Below are 15,587 nucleotides of genomic sequence, written 5' to 3'. Positions count from 1 at the left end.
GTGGGTGCAACATGTACAGTACACACCTGACTCTGCAGCTGTGAAGCCTCTTTAGCGTGCAGAGTGTCCAGAGTCTCTGGCAGCTTCGAGTACAGAGAGCTGGAGGCGTCTCTCCTCCCTGCTTCTTTATATTTGCTCTAGGAAATAACACACAAAGGGAACATTGCATGCAAACACTCAGACTGCGGGTTTTAAACTTTCGTTGCATCAGGTTGTTTTTGTCCAAAATAAAATAACAGCATATCCGTGCCTTCTGAAGTCATTCAGATTCAGCAGCTACTAACTTTGATCATGATATCATACTGCAGTTATTAAACAAACAAATATCTCGCCGTACCTCACTTTGTAGTTCAGAAACAGCTTTGGCAAACTGGATCTCGTTGGTGTCTTGGAGCTGCGAGTACACGCTGACGGTCTGGCTCTTCTTCCCACTCTCCTTATACTTGTTCTAGAGACAACGACACATGTTCAGATTCTACTAGTACTGTCATGGTTTGGTTGCAGTAGGTGCATGTGTTGCATTCAAGTTGGTTTACTTTGTTTTTGTAACCAATATCTACAAAATAGTTAATCCAAATTAATCACACATGTTTTTATCAGTTCTAAATGAACCTTAAAGGGAGATTTGTCAAGTATTTAATCCTCTTATCAACATGGGAGTGGACAAATATGCTGCTTTATGCAAATGTATGTATATATTTATTATTGTAAATCAATTAACAACACAAAACAATGACAGATATTGATCCAGAAACCCTCACAGGTACTGCATTTAGCATAAAACAACATGCTCAAATCATATCATGGCAAACTGCAGCCAAATAAATGTGTGATTAATTTGCGATTAAATATTTTAATCGATTGATAGCCATAATAAAAACTATTTAAATTGGAATTTGTCTATAACTTTCATATTGCCATACTTGATAACCATTTAATTAAACTAGCCAGCAGAATATAAAGTTATTAAAATGAGCTCCACCTTTAACAGCTGCAACATTAAACACATTAATGCATCAATAATTACAATAATATAATATACATTACTCTGCATAATGAGCACTTTTACTGTTGGTACTTTAAGTATAGTATTTCTGCACTACTGTATTACTACTTTTATTTAAGTAAAAGATCTGAGTCTGATGTCGTCTGTGTGTGTTTATCATGTGTTCTCTTCATCACATGTTCAAATCAGACTAGAAGTCATTCCTCAGAATCAGTCAGATGTCTCATAATAAGATAAAGTATTGTGTGAAACCGAGAGAACGACGACAGAATCAAAGAGTAAACGACGAAGAGGAGAAGCAGAAATGTTGCTTGAGCCGTACCTCACTCTGTATCTCCGTCATCTCTCGGGCGAACTGCGTCTCCGAGGTCTCAGGAAGCTGAGAGTACAGCGACGACGTCATCTCCTTCCTCCCCTCATCTTTGTACTTTTTCTGTCAGAAAAAAACAAAGAAGAATCAAAGTGAGCGTAGAAAAACCGCTGAATGAGTTTCATCTCCAGTCAAGATGAATGAACGTTTGGTTTTCATGCAAAGTCCCTGCTCTGCAGAAGAGATAGAAGAAAGAGAGAGACGCTCACTTCACTCTGGAGTTCAGTCGCTTCCTTGGCGTGTTTGGTCTCCAGAGTTTCGGGCAGTTTGGAATACAGAGAGGACGCCGTCTGCTGCTTCCCAGCCTGCTTGTACTTCACCTGACACACACACACACACACGCACACACACACACACACACAGTCAGTCTAACCGTGCACTATCTCCTTTTGACCACCGTTATCAGACCTGCATCCTATTGGTTGCTGTTGTATCAACCATTCTGTGACATCATCAGCTGGATCTATCAGCTGTCGACCAATGGGATTACAGCTTCACGCCCTGTTTGACCCTACACAGTCTGAATATGGGACAATATCTATATTATATATAATATATTAGTGGTGGGAATCACCAGAGACCCCATGATACAATATTATCACGATACTTAAGTCATGATACGATTTATTTATGCAGTATCTAATAAGATACAGTTTTCTCTCTGTTTTCATTCACATATCTGGAGGTCAGAGGTCAAGGGACCTCTTTGAAAATAGCCATGCCAGTTTTTCCTCGCCACAATTAGGCGTAAGTTTGGAGCGTCATTTAGCGTTCTTTATTTATCAATCTTTGTATTATTTCCCTTATTTATCTAATGTTTTATTACTTTTTTTGTACTTCTATTTATTTATGTAGTTTTAATATTATTATTTCTTTACATTTATTTATTTATTTTTGTATTTATTTATAAATGTATGTATTTATTTATGTATTTATTTTTGTATTTATTTTATATTTATTTTTAAATATATGTATTTATTTATCCATTTATGCATTTATTCATTTATTTCAGCATGATTTTTCCTTTTTATTTCACCCCTATTATACATTTAAAAATTGATTTAAAAAAAATAAAATAATAATAAATAAATAAATAAATAAAAGGGAAAATTAAACCGAAGATTAAATAAATAAGGGAATTAATACAAACATATATAAATATAGAAGCAAATTAAAACAGAAATATCAAATTATGTCACATTTTATCAATTTTAATATTATTTTTGCTACATTTATTTATTTATTTATTTATCTATCTATTTATCTATTTATCTATTTATCTATTTATCTATTTTTTTTTTATCTTGGCAGGTTCTCCGTAGGATACCAACATGAGAGGTCTTAAATAAAAGTTCTGGAGAGTTTTTTTTTTTAGACAACAACACCTATTCATCATCCAATCACGTGCTTCTGCCGTCATCAGACGTCTTCATTGAAGACAGGACGACAACATTATATCCTGTTATATTATATCAAAGCTCTGAAATGGTCCTTTAAGATGAATATAGATTCAGTAAAGGGGATCAATAAGATGGGATCAGGCCTCTGGACCTCCTCACCTCGCTGTGCGTCTCAGCCATCTCTTTAACAAACTGAGTCTCCAGAGTTTCAGGCAGCAGAGAGAACAACGTGTTGGGCAGATCCTCTTTGTCCTTCTTGTACTTCGTCTAAACACATAACAGATGTATACTGTAGAAGAGATAATAATAAATGTAAACAGAGGAGAATACGGCACTTTAAAGAAACCGGTCACACCTCGCTCTGGATCTCTGACATGTGTTTGGCGAAATGCGTCTCTGCCGTCTCGGGGAGGAGGTGGTAGAGTGACGAGGAAGCTTCCTTCTTACGTCCCTCCTTATATTTCACCTGCATCACAAAACAAACACACAGAAAACACTCAGCTTTACACGAGGAAGGAGAGCAAACAACGGATGTAAACAGGTTTTGCTCTTAGCTACAACATTGGTATTTATTCTGAAGTTGTGTGACTCCACTTCCTGAAGCATTTTATTGACTTTATATTTCTAGACCAGGGGTCAGCAACCTCCGGAGCCACATGAGGCTCTCTAGCTCCTCTCCAGCGGCTCTCTGTGGATTTATAAAAACATTAGTGGAAATGAATAACTGCTTTTTTGTTTACTTTTTAATTTTTATTTATCATTGTTGTAGGTCTATGGTACGACGGTACGACGGAGTATCAGGGCCACATTGAGGGAAAAAATAAATCTGAGATTTCGAGAATAAAGTCATAATATTACAAGAATAAAGTCATAGGTTTACGAGAAAAGAAGTCGTAGTATTATGACAATAAAGTCATAATATTAGTATATATATATATATATAAATGTATAGTAGTATAGTAGAAGTAATATTACGTGATATTTTCGTTTTTTATTGTAAAGTTATGACTTTATTCTCGTAATATTACGACTTTTTTATCGTAAAATTATGTCTCTTTGGCCTTCACTGCATTAGACTTATATACTATATACTGAGACTATAAACTGTGTTACCTTCATCACAATGATCACATGTTTTGCGGCTCCAGACAGATATTTATTTATTTTTTTTGCCTAAAATGGCTCTTTCGATAGTAAAGGTTGCTGACCCCTGGACTAGGAGGAGTTGTTTTTATGAATTATTCCAGAGTGATAAAAGTCTAATGCTTCTGATGGGGGTTAGAGGAACTGTTCAGCCCTCACTGACGCCTCCAGTCAGTAACGTATGGAGGCTCGACCGGCTCGGCACGGACTCACAGACACGGGAAAGCTTTACAACATCAGAAAAATCTGAAATGTTGAGTTTGCATTACGTGAAAACTCCTGAGCTCTCACGATGTTTGAACTTCGCATGACAGATTTCTCTGTGTATTTCTGATAATTAAAAAGTTTTCCGGGGCTTTAATGCTGCGAACAGCGTTTCTTATCTTATTATATATCTGCTTCACTATAATTCAGGACTGCATCTCAAGTAGTTTTTAATTCTTTTAAAACCTCCAGCCACGGCATGTTTCTCACTCATTAGTGCCGTTGTGTTCAAGGACAGCAAGTTAAAACCAGTTTTACGGTTTGGAGAGCGTTTGTGCAGCAGGTGTTGCAGAGTGAATCTGCTTTATCTCATTGTTAAAGGCAGAAACATATCGAAGAAGGAGGCCACTCGTGCCGATCCGGACCAGAGTCTGGATGAACACACGGCTGCTGCTGCAGGAGTACCTGGCTCTGGAGCTCCGTCACCTCTTTGGCCAACTCGGTCTGGAGGGTTTGAGGAAGGGTGGAGAACAGACAGGACGACTTCGGCATGTCCTCCTTGTACTTCACCTGCAGGGACGACAGGGTTAGTGTGAGTCCAGCTCTGACTGATAGGTAACTGTGTGATGTGAAAATGTGATGTGGGAATGCAGAAAATTCGCACTTGAATTTTCCGCATTGACAACTACGCACACCAAGCACGCAGAATAATTTATGAAATCTGAATCTGTGGGTTCTTATGAATGTTTGCAGACCGCTGCAGAACGTTCGTTCAGCGGGGAGACGGACCTCGACTATAGCAGATTTCGGTAGTGTCTAGATGGGAACCCGCAAGCTGGGGAAACGAGATGGTTAAGGTTAGGCGGTTTGGTCGTCGGGCGGCGAGTCTTGCAACAGTTTTGGCAAATCTCAGATCAGATTTCGTAGCTTGACTGTGATCAGGTCTGAGCTTTATGATTAATGTTCAGATGAAGTTCAGGCATGCGGTGTAGACGGTTATATTACGTGATATAAGTGTAGGTGTGTGATCGGTACCTGGCTCTGGATCTGGGAGGCCTGCTTGGCGTGTTGAGTGTCCAGAGTTTCAGCCATCACAGAGTACAGACAGCTGCCGGCCTCTTGCCTCCCTGACTTCTTATACTTCGTCTGAAAAACAAAAAACAAAAATAGAGTTTTTTACGTCACTTCTTTTAGTTTGAGTTTCCGTTCAGGCATGAATGTCGTCATCCTCTCTGCTGTCCTCTCACCTCGCTCTGCATCTCAGACACAGTCTTAGCGAACTGAGTCTCGGCGGTTTGAGGCAGCTGAGAGTAGAAGCTCTGAGAGAGGTTCCTCATCCCGTCCTCTTTGTACTTGTTCTACAATCAGACACACAGAAAACAGATGACAATCAGTAATAAACACCAGATTAACAGCTTGACTTTATGCCAAAGTGTGATGCGTGTTTAATATCAGCTGCCACTCTTTACATGTCACAAGAACTGAGAAGTCACTCATTCATAATAGATTCATTCATTCATAACTGAACACAGGGGCTGTCCTGCTTGTCTCCCAACTGCAGAAACCTGCTTGTTCAGTGTGTCCCGTCACTGTGAGGTCGTATTTGTTGCTCTTACTTGGCTCTGCATGCCGGTGAGCTCTCGGGCGAACTGGGTCTCCAGAGTGTCGGGCAGCTGGTGGTAAACTGGACACGACAAGTCCTTCTTCACGGCCTCTTTATACAAAACCTACAGCACACAGAGGGGACGAGACGTGGACGCTCACTGAGGAGGACGAATGAGACATTCAAAAAATCATACAACAACTGCTAAAACATGCAAAAAACCTGTGCAACATGTTTTAGCTCCTCCGCTACAAATGAAGTTTACATTTGCATCCTTGATTGCTCCAACATGGAAGAGGAATTATTATTTTTTTTTGTTATGTACACTATGCATACCCGTACCTGACTCTGCAGCTGGGAGGCCTCTTTAGCGTGCTGTGTCTCCAGAGTTTCAGGTAGCTGGTGGTACAGAGACGATGACGTCTGCTTCTTACTGGCCTCTTTGTATTTAGCCTGGAAGACACAGTGAGGACTCCCATGTGAAACCAACAATGTGTAGTTGTCTTTGGGTTCACAGATATTTTAACCCATAACACGATGTGTTTCCCTAAATCTAAGTGTTTTTTTATTGTCTAAACCTAAAGAAGTTGTAGTTTTATTTCCTAAACCTAAAGAAGTTGTAGTTTTATTGCCTAAACTTAAAGAAGTTGTTATTTTATTGCCTAAACCTAAAGAAGTTGTATTGTTGTTGCCTAAACCTAGAGAAGTTGTAGTAGTGTCGTCTAAACCTAAAGAAGTTGTAGTTTTATTGTCTAAACCTAAAGAAGTTGTTTTATTGTCAAAACATAAAGAAGTTGTAGTAGTGTCGTCTAAACCTAAAGAAGTTGTAGTTTTATTGTCTAAACCTAAAGAAGTTGTATTGTTGTTGTCAAAACCTAGAGAAGTTGTAGTTTTGTTGCCTAAACCTAAAGAAGTTGTAGTTTTATTGTCTAAACCTAAAGAAGTTGTAGTGTTGTTGTCTAAACCTAAAGAAGTTGTTTTATTGTCAAAACGTAAAGAAGTTGTAGTTTTGTTGCCTTAACCTAAAGAAGTTGTAGTTTTATTGTCTAAACCTAAAGAAGTTGTAGTTTTGTTGCCTTAACCTAAAGAAGTTGTAGTTTTATTGTCTAAACCTAAAGAAGTTGTATTGTTGTTGTCAAAACCTAGAGAAGTTGTAGTTTTGTTGTCTAAACCTAAAGAAGTTGTTTTATTGTCAAAACGTAAAGAAGTTGTAGTTTTGTTGCCTTAACCTAAAGAAGTTGTAGTTTTATTGTCTAAACCTAAAGAAGTTGTAGTTTTGTTGCCTTAACCTAAAGAAGTTGTAGTTTTATTGTCTAAACCTAAAGAAGTTGTAGTTTTGTTGTCTAAACCTAAAGAAGTTGTAGTTTTATTGTCTATACCTAAAGAAGTAGTAGTTTTGTTTCCTAAACCTAAAGAAGTTGTAGTTTTGTTGCCTAAACCTAAAGAAGTTGTAGTTTTGTTGTCTAAAGCTAACAAAGTATTTTTGTTTGTGTTAAAAACGTGACGTTTTATTCAGTTTTACATGTTAGAACGGGTTGTTTTTAAGTTTCACTTTCACTTTTACAATGTAGTAGGTGTAGTAGGCCCCTATTGACCCACATCTATGGTGCTTATAGCGACTGATAATGCCTATTTAATGGTCTTGAATCAGGTGGAGTGCTTGGCCTCTGGTATTGCTGCTTGCAGCTTTCTTGAGAACATCATCAAAACACTCCCTGAGGTCCTCAGTGATACACCAGACTTTATCCTGTGTGAATGTGTCAGGAGTAGATTCCTAAATCATATGAAGTCTGCAGGTGATTCTAAGTAACATTGAATATTCAGTTCACAGCCTGAACCCACCTCACTCTGCATGTCCGTCAGCTCTTTAGCATGCTGGATGGGGATGGTGTCCGGCAGCAGAGAGTACAGGTTGATGCTCATCTCCTGCTTACCGTCTTCTTTGTACTTGACCTTGTGATGAAAAGAAGAAATAGAGCCGGAAGGATGAGAACAAACTGCTCAATCATTCACTCAGAGATGAAATGGTCTAGCCAAGAGAAATACAAAGAGACTACATCTTTGAGTAGTATTCAATCAAATATAGATATATGAACACTATATTCATTCATTACTAAATAAAACTTTGAATTATGGAGATAACATTTCATCCTGATGGATGAACAACTAGACAACAGTCGTACCTCACTGAGCATCTCCGTCTGCTGCCTGGCGAACTGAGTGTCGTTGGTTTCTGGCATCAGGTGGAACAGGCTGGAGGCGTCTTTCTTTAAACTCTGCTTGTACTTCAGCTGGAGCACACGTGATCAAAACACATACACTTTATCTGGATCAGTTCAATCAATAAATGTATTGAAGGGTTAGCTTCATAGGCATCCCTAACCCTCTTTTAAGTAACCATATTTACACACTTCATGAGTCTTGCATGGATTGAATAGATATCAGATAATCCAAAAAAAACAAACAGGTGTACAAGCAGCCGAAAAGCTTTGGAGACGGATTGAAATCCACCACCGACAGTGAGTCCTGAAGACATCTGGACAGATGTTGGCTGTGTACCTGACTCTGCAGCTGTGAGGCCTCTTTAGCGTGCTGTGTGTCCAGAGTCTCAGGTAGAGTCGAGTACAGGGAGCTCGTCACTCCTTTCTTTCCTGCTTCTTTGTACTTCATCTAAAAACACAAACACAAAATTAACTTCAAACTGGTTTCAAACCTTCAACTTTGTTCAAATCTACCATCATCATCATCAATAAGGGTTTTTAACGTGGTCATCGGGACTCCAAATGTGCGCAGACCTGTTGCCTCTGAGCCTCTGAATTTCTGTCTTTAACTTGATCAACTGAAGTTACTTTTGTACGACAGTGTATTATATTAGGGCCATTGTGGTTAAAAAGATAAATAAATATGGAGCTGGAGAGAAGGGTAATATTCAAAGAAAAAAGAAGCAGCTCAACCTCATCACATCACAGACGCCGGCGGGAAACAGGGAATGCCACTTAGATATTCTCTGAGAGTAAAATTATAAATTTATGAGAAAAAACTCACAGATTTATGAGGAAAAAAACCTTGGATATTTTCTGAGAGTAAAGTCCTACATTTCTGTGAAAGAACTCATAAATTTACGAAGAAAAAACACTTAGATAATCTCCGAGATTAAAATCGTAAATTTAAGAGAAAAAAACTCACAGATTTATGAGGAAAGAAACCTTGGATATTCTCTGGAATTAACGTGGTAGATTTACAAGAAAAATTTGGATATTCTCTGAGATTAACGTCACAAAATAATGAGAAAAATACTCACAAATTTACAAGAAAAAAACCATGGATAATCTCTGAAGGTAAAGTGGTAAATTTACAAGAAAAAAACCATGGATAATCTCTGATATAAAAGTCTTAAAACTTCTGAGAAAAAAAGGATATTCTCCAAGATTAAAGTCGTTAATTTCTGAGAAAAGAAATCACAAATTTACGAGGAAAAAAACGTGGATATTCACTGAGATTAAAGTGCTTAATTTCCAAGAAAAGAAACTGTATATTCTCTGAGTTTAACGTCGTAAATACAGAAGAAGAAAAACTCACTAATTTACAAGAATAAAACCTTGGATATTCTCTGAGATTAACGTCGCAAATTAATGAGAAAAATACTCACAAATTTACAAGAAAAAAAACATGGATAATCTCTGAAGGTAAAGCGGTACATTTATATGAAAAAACTTTGATATTCACTGATATAAAAGTCTTAAAATTTCTGAGAAAAAAAGGATATTCTCCGAGATTAAAGTCGTAAATTTACGAGAAAAAAAAGGGACATCATCAAGCATGAGAATAAAATGTATGTTTTGGTAAAATGTGTTAATATTTGACTAAACTCTTCCTCTCTGTTGATACATCATACATGAACCTGCTGCTTTTTACCGCTACACTACAACAAAATACTCCAGCAGGACTTCATGAAGTACTTCTCTCTCCTCTCACCTCGCTCTGCAGCTCAGAGACGGTCTTAGCGAACTGAGTCTCGGCTGTTTCTGGTAGCTGAGAGTAGAAACTCTGAGGGAGGTTCCTCTTTCCGTCCTCCTTGTACTTGTTCTGGAAAAGATGGAAACAAAAGAGACGAGTTTGATTTATAAACAGTAGTGGTGGGAATCCCCAGAAATACTTAAGTCACGATCTTACTGCGATTTTAAACATTTTGAGATATGTCATGTCAGACTAGCTTGTAGCGAAGGAGGATAAATAACGCTCCAAACTGTCATGTCCATCTTCAAAGGGGTCCCTTGACCTCTGACCTCCAGATATGTGAACGTGTGAGGGTTTTTGTCCAAAAACATGTCAGAAAATGTCCAATAAAAAGTCAAAAAATATAAAAAGAAAAGTTCGAAAATTGTCAAAAAAAAGTCAGGAAAAAAGTCCATAAATGTTCGAAAAAATATTTTGGAAAAATTTCGGAAAAAAGTCAGAAAATTAAAAAAAAAAAAAAAATAGAAAGAAATCAGAAAAATGTCAGAAAAAAAGTCAGAAACAAGAAGAGAAGAAAAGTTTGATACTGGTATCATACAAAACTAGAAAACTTGATGAATCCATTGGTACCAACCATGTCATACTAGCTGGTCATGAAGGAGGATAAATAACGCTCCAAACTGTCATGTCCATTTTCAAAGGGGTCCCTTGACCTCTGACCTCCAGATGTGTGAATGTAAATGGGTTCTCTGGGTACCCACGAGTCTCCCCTTTACAGACATGCCCACTTTATGATCATCACATGCAGTTTGGGGCAAGTCATAGTCAAGTCAGCACACTGACACACTGACAGCTGTTGTTGCCTGTTGGGCTGCAGTTTGACATGTTATAATCTGAGCATATTGTTTTATGCTAAATGCAGTACCTGTGAGGGTTTCTGGACAATATCTGTTATTGTTTTGTGTTGTTCATTGATTTACAATAATAAATATATACATACATTTGCATAAAGCAGCATATTTGTCCACTCCCATGTTGATAAGAGCATGTCAACATCTGTTTTATCTAATATGATACAGTTTTCATTCACACATCTGGAGGTCAGAGGTCAAGTGATCCTTTCGAAAATGCCAGGTTTTCCTCACCAAAATTTAGCGTAACTTTGGAGCGTTATTCCCGATAAGCCAAAGGATTCTTTAGGTTCGTAGGGGAGAAGAAGCTACAGCAGCAGCTCTTTGTAGACCCCCCCCCCCTAAAAACTGGTACAGACCTGGTATCCCATACTTCTCCTGGCGACAGATCAGAAACTGTTAATGACTCTTCTCTAATGCACTTTAGGAACAGACTGAGAGACATCCCCCTTTTGATCCTGTTTCTGATGCTAATCCGGCCTCCGATGAGTGTCTGAGGTATAAAAACATCAGAGAGCATTGGATAATGGGCTAGTGATTATTTATAACTAATCAAACAGCATTCTTACTGCAGCGCTCTCAGTTGAAGCACAACCAGGATCCCTCCTGCACGCCGGAAAGACCTCATGTTTATTCAAAATGTTTGATTCCTCACATTGATATAACTTCTGTTTACTGGCTCTTTAAAGAAAAACCATCAGTTTATGTGACCGGATCTCACACGACAAGTACAATAATAGTTGAAAAGACATTTATAACGTACTTGTTGTTGAATATATAAAGGGGGGGAAACCTTGAATATGTATTTATTTACCTGGCTCTGCATGTCCGTCATCTCTCTGGCGAAGCTGGTCTCTGAGGTGTCGGGCAGCGTGGAGTAGAGGGAGCTGGACATCTCCTTCTTCATGCTCTCTTTGTATTTGATCTGAGGGGAATACACCAGCGTCAACAAGCGGAGGAGGATGGAAGTGTTGCGTGTCGGTGGTACGATCAGACCTAAACAACTCCTCAGGAATCAGTCTTTATTCCCTCCTCACCTCACTGAGCAGCTGTGCAGCGTCTTTAGCGTGCTGCGTCTCCATGGTGTGAGGCAGGAGCGCGTACAGACTCGTCTTCACCTCCTTCTTACCCGCCTCCTTGTACTTGGTCTGCACACATATCAATGCAAATATACTGAACTTCATAAACTAACCAACAAGACAACCGTTAAGTATATTTGGGTTTTCTCCACAGTTACACTGTTTAGTCGCTGGTATAAACTAAATCATGTTTTAAAGTGCGTCCCCGTACCTCGCTCTGCAGTTCAGACAGCTGTTTGGCCAGCTGTGTCTCTGTGGTCTCTGGGAGCTGATGGTACAAACTGCTCTGATTCTTCTGCTTCACACCTTCTTTATACTTCACCTGAGATGAGACAGTGCAACATCACAATTCATTCATTTGTTTTACAACCCTGCACCCCCCCTCAGGTTACTCCTGAATGGATTTAAAAGAAAACTAAACGATGAAACAAGTTATTGAGATATCTTCATGTTCAGGGCAGTGGACTTCAGGACAGGTTTATAAAGCAGTTCTTTTGAGACTATAAGACCCACAGGAAAATGTGTCACATCATGACAAAGGGAAACAAGTACGAAGGTGTATTAGTGTCTTTTTATAAAAAAATTACGGAGCCGGGGAGGCGGGGATGATTCACAGAAAAAACTCAGGATTTCCGTGATTAAGATAGCAAAATCTACGAGAAAAAAAACTATTCTCTGAGATTAAAGTGGTACATTTACAAGATGTAAATTTGTGATTTATTTCTCATGAATTTACCACTTTAGTGTTAGAGTATATCCAAGTATTTTTACCTTAAAAAATAAAGAGTTTTTTTTGTAAATTTACAATTTTACACTCAGAGAATTTTCAAGTTTTTTTTCTCGTAAATCTTGGACTTTAATCTCAGAGAATATCAAAGTTTTTTTGTCGTGAATTTACGATTTCAATCTCAGAGAATAACAGTTTTTTCTTGTACATTTGTGACTTTAGTCTCAGAGAATATCTAAGTATTTTTCCTCATATATTTTTGAGTATTTTCTCGTAAAGTTATGACTTTAATTTCAGAGAATATACAAGATTTCTTTTCTTGTAAATTTGTGAGATTTTTCTTGTAAATTTGTGACTTAAATCTCAGAGTATATCCAAGTATTTTTACCTTAAAAAAATATAATTTTTTTCTCGTAAATTTACGACTTTAATCTCAGAGAATATCCAAGGATTCTTTCTTGTAATTTTGAGTTTTTTGTTGTTAATTTACAAGTACAATCTCCAAGAATATCAAAGTTTTTCTTTTGTAAATGTGCAACTTAAATTTCTCGCAAATTTACGTTTTACGTTTTTTCTCAGTGCATTACTCCCCCTACCCCGGCTCCATAATTTATTTATTTTATTAACCTACGCTGACCCTAACACGCCGCCGTAAACAAGTAACGAAAGAGCAAAGAGCCAATAAACAAGCTGTGTGAATACCTCACTCTGCAGGTGTGACACCTCTTTAGCGTGCTGGGTGTCGATGGTCTCCGGCAGCAGAGAGTACAGGTTGATGCTCATCTCCTTCTTCCCGTCCTCTTTATACTTCACCTGGAAAAGAAACAAAGAAACAGGAGCGCTGGTTTTTGTTTCATCCAGCAGCCAACAGAAGATCAGTCCTGAGAAAGGAGGGGACGTCTTCTCCTTCCTGTCGTTACCTCGCTGACGAGCTCGGAGACTTCCTTAGCGTGGGCCGTCTCTAAGGTCTCGGGCAGCAGGTGGAACAGACTGGAGGAACCACCTTTCTTCAGAGCCGCTGCCTTGTACTTGAGCTGAACACAAACAGAGCAGAGACTATTATCTACCATCTATAAACAGACTCAGGGGTTTGTTAGCTGCAGGTTTTTACCTCGCTCTGCAGCTCGGACGCCTCTTTGGCGTGCAGCGTCTCCATTGTCTCCGGCAGAGACGAATACAGAGAGCTGGACACTTCTTTCTTTCCCCGTTTGTACTTCATCTAAAATACATTCAATATGAAATGACACGTCAATGAAAATGAGACATCAACAGACAGGACTCTGCAGTATGAGAGCACGTTGGTTCATCACCTCGCTCTGCAGCTCTGAGACACTTCTAGCGAACTGAGTGTCGGCGGTCTCCGGGAGCTGAGAGTAGACGCTCTGAGAGAGGCTCTTCATCCCGCTCTCCTTGTACTTTGTCTGAAAAACACAGAAGTTACTTCTCCGGACAGTTCAGATTCAGGAGGTTTGAAGTTTCTCGGTACAAACAGAAACACTTTGCGTCTACATATCAACCTCTTTCTTCTAGTATTTATTATTTTATTCAACACGGCTGCCTTTATCTCTTCATGAACTCGTCTTTGTCGGCGCTGACGGAGAGCCGGGCCTCATTAGTTCGACCCGTTTCTGTTCAACGTCGTTAAAATGCAAATTAAAGGCAGCGACGTGAGCAGATAACCTCTTTGATCCTTTTCTGATGATAATCACGCCGGTGATGACCCGACTCCTTATGAAAGCATCACATATGATGAGCTGATGCAGCTTCCTGCAGACGCTCCTGCTGAACGCCTTCCTGCTCTGGGCCTTGTGAGCGTGTTCAGTGCATTTTAACTTTAGTTTAAATAAACACGTGATTCTTGTGAGTGTCCGTACCTCGCTCTGCATGTCGCTCATCTCTCTGGCGAAGCTGGTTTCTGCAGTATCGGGCAGAGTGGAGTAGAGGGAGCTGGACCTCTCCTTCTTCCTGCTCTCTCTGTACTTAATCTGGGAATATGGATATGAGGAAACATATATATATATATATGTACATATATATAATCTCCTCTCATTCATGGTGTATGTCCACGGCGTCTGTGCTCCGTACCTCACTGAGCAGCTCGGTGGACTCTCTGGCGTGTTGCGTCTCCAGGGTTTCAGGCATCAGAGAGTACAGGCAGGTGTTCACTTCCTTCTTTCCTGCTTCTTTATACTTCGCCTGCAGACATCACAAAACACTTTTGTTATTAAATATCAATTATGATCTGTTTGTTTGAACGGTTTCTGCAGCAAGATACATTTCACATTTGTTGTTTCCTCCGTGAAAGTTGCTCTGCTTCCCTCCAGAACTCACGACAGTCAGATATCAAGGATATTAAACATTCAAAATGAATCCATTATACATGCAGTCTGGGTAAGAACTGAGAACACTCTTCTTCTTTGGTGTCATTTCTTTGAATCTCAACCGTCCAACTAGCCAGAGACGAGTTTGAGAGACGTCCTTTCTTCTCGTCTCTGACCTTAATAAACATGTTGGTCAACCAGATTAAATGCTGCCCCGTGTCCCCGTACCTCGCTCTGCAGTTCAGACAGCTGTTTGGCCAGCTGTGTCTCTGTGGTCTCTGGGAGCTGATGGTACAAACTGCTCTGATTCTTCTGCTTCACACCTTCTTTATACTTCACCTGCAGGAGACGCCACGTTAGCTCGTTGTTAACTTAGCTGATATAAAATCACTCATGTATCAGCTCCTTCACCACCTTTAATGTCTTTAATGAAGTGCTGCTATATTGACCCAGAAAGCTGAGTTTGTAGCTGTTTCTTCCTGCATCCGGCGCCGTCATGTGACGTGACAGTGACGTAGTCTGGAGGTGAGGAAGAACTACAGGCTGCTATTTCAGCTTGGATGTTTAGTCTCCACCTCTGGGTAGCCCGGGACGGCGCGCTCTAGATGAAGCTCAAAAACAGAACGTTGTTCTCTTCACTTGTACTGCAAACTAGCTACGAAACAACAGCGAAAATGGCATCCCATAATATGAGTGCAGAGGATGTTATGGACGAGGATACATAGAGTGCTACAGGAACGAGTCCTAAAACCAGGAAATGAGTTAGCATTTCATCATCTAACATCACCTTTTATGTGTCTTTAAAAAGGCGGTTCGTAACAGGCGGCTAAATGAGATGACTAAACGTCATCACGCCGACTCGTCCT

The 15,587-nt window shown here is 39.3% G+C and overlaps 1 protein-coding gene across 3 annotated transcripts in view; it reads right to left on the bottom strand.

Annotated features, from left to right (window-relative positions):
• Positions 1-15,587, bottom strand: part of nebl (nebulette) — an 86,085-nt gene that overhangs the window by 25,524 nt on the left and 44,974 nt on the right. Inside the window, exons 14-38 of one of the 3 annotated variants that reach the window (XM_037756530.1) lie at positions 14,950-15,060; positions 14,486-14,596; positions 14,275-14,385; positions 13,711-13,821; positions 13,512-13,619; positions 13,321-13,434; positions 13,103-13,213; positions 11,885-11,995; positions 11,632-11,742; positions 11,409-11,519; positions 9,702-9,812; positions 8,286-8,396; positions 7,910-8,017; positions 7,569-7,679; positions 6,069-6,179; positions 5,740-5,850; positions 5,371-5,481; positions 5,159-5,269; positions 4,589-4,693; positions 3,132-3,242; positions 2,936-3,043; positions 1,586-1,696; positions 1,329-1,439; positions 338-448; positions 27-137 (exon numbers count right to left, since the gene is read on the bottom strand). The exons of the other annotated variants lie outside the window; for them this stretch is intronic. Of the exons in view, the coding sequence (XP_037612458.1) occupies positions 27-137; positions 338-448; positions 1,329-1,439; positions 1,586-1,696; positions 2,936-3,043; positions 3,132-3,242; positions 4,589-4,693; positions 5,159-5,269; positions 5,371-5,481; positions 5,740-5,850; positions 6,069-6,179; positions 7,569-7,679; positions 7,910-8,017; positions 8,286-8,396; positions 9,702-9,812; positions 11,409-11,519; positions 11,632-11,742; positions 11,885-11,995; positions 13,103-13,213; positions 13,321-13,434; positions 13,512-13,619; positions 13,711-13,821; positions 14,275-14,385; positions 14,486-14,596; positions 14,950-15,060 (2,763 nt within the window). The remainder of the gene's footprint in view (positions 1-26; positions 138-337; positions 449-1,328; positions 1,440-1,585; positions 1,697-2,935; positions 3,044-3,131; positions 3,243-4,588; positions 4,694-5,158; positions 5,270-5,370; positions 5,482-5,739; positions 5,851-6,068; positions 6,180-7,568; positions 7,680-7,909; positions 8,018-8,285; positions 8,397-9,701; positions 9,813-11,408; positions 11,520-11,631; positions 11,743-11,884; positions 11,996-13,102; positions 13,214-13,320; positions 13,435-13,511; positions 13,620-13,710; positions 13,822-14,274; positions 14,386-14,485; positions 14,597-14,949; positions 15,061-15,587) is intronic. 3 annotated transcript variants of the gene reach the window in all.

The sequence above is a fragment of the Sebastes umbrosus genome, chromosome 21 (genome assembly GCF_015220745.1).
Source record: "Sebastes umbrosus isolate fSebUmb1 chromosome 21, fSebUmb1.pri, whole genome shotgun sequence".
In the NCBI taxonomy this organism is placed as follows: domain Eukaryota; kingdom Metazoa; phylum Chordata; class Actinopteri; order Perciformes; family Sebastidae; genus Sebastes; species Sebastes umbrosus.
Note: the sequence above shows the minus strand (reverse complement) of the source record. Positions and strands in the feature narration are given on the sequence as shown.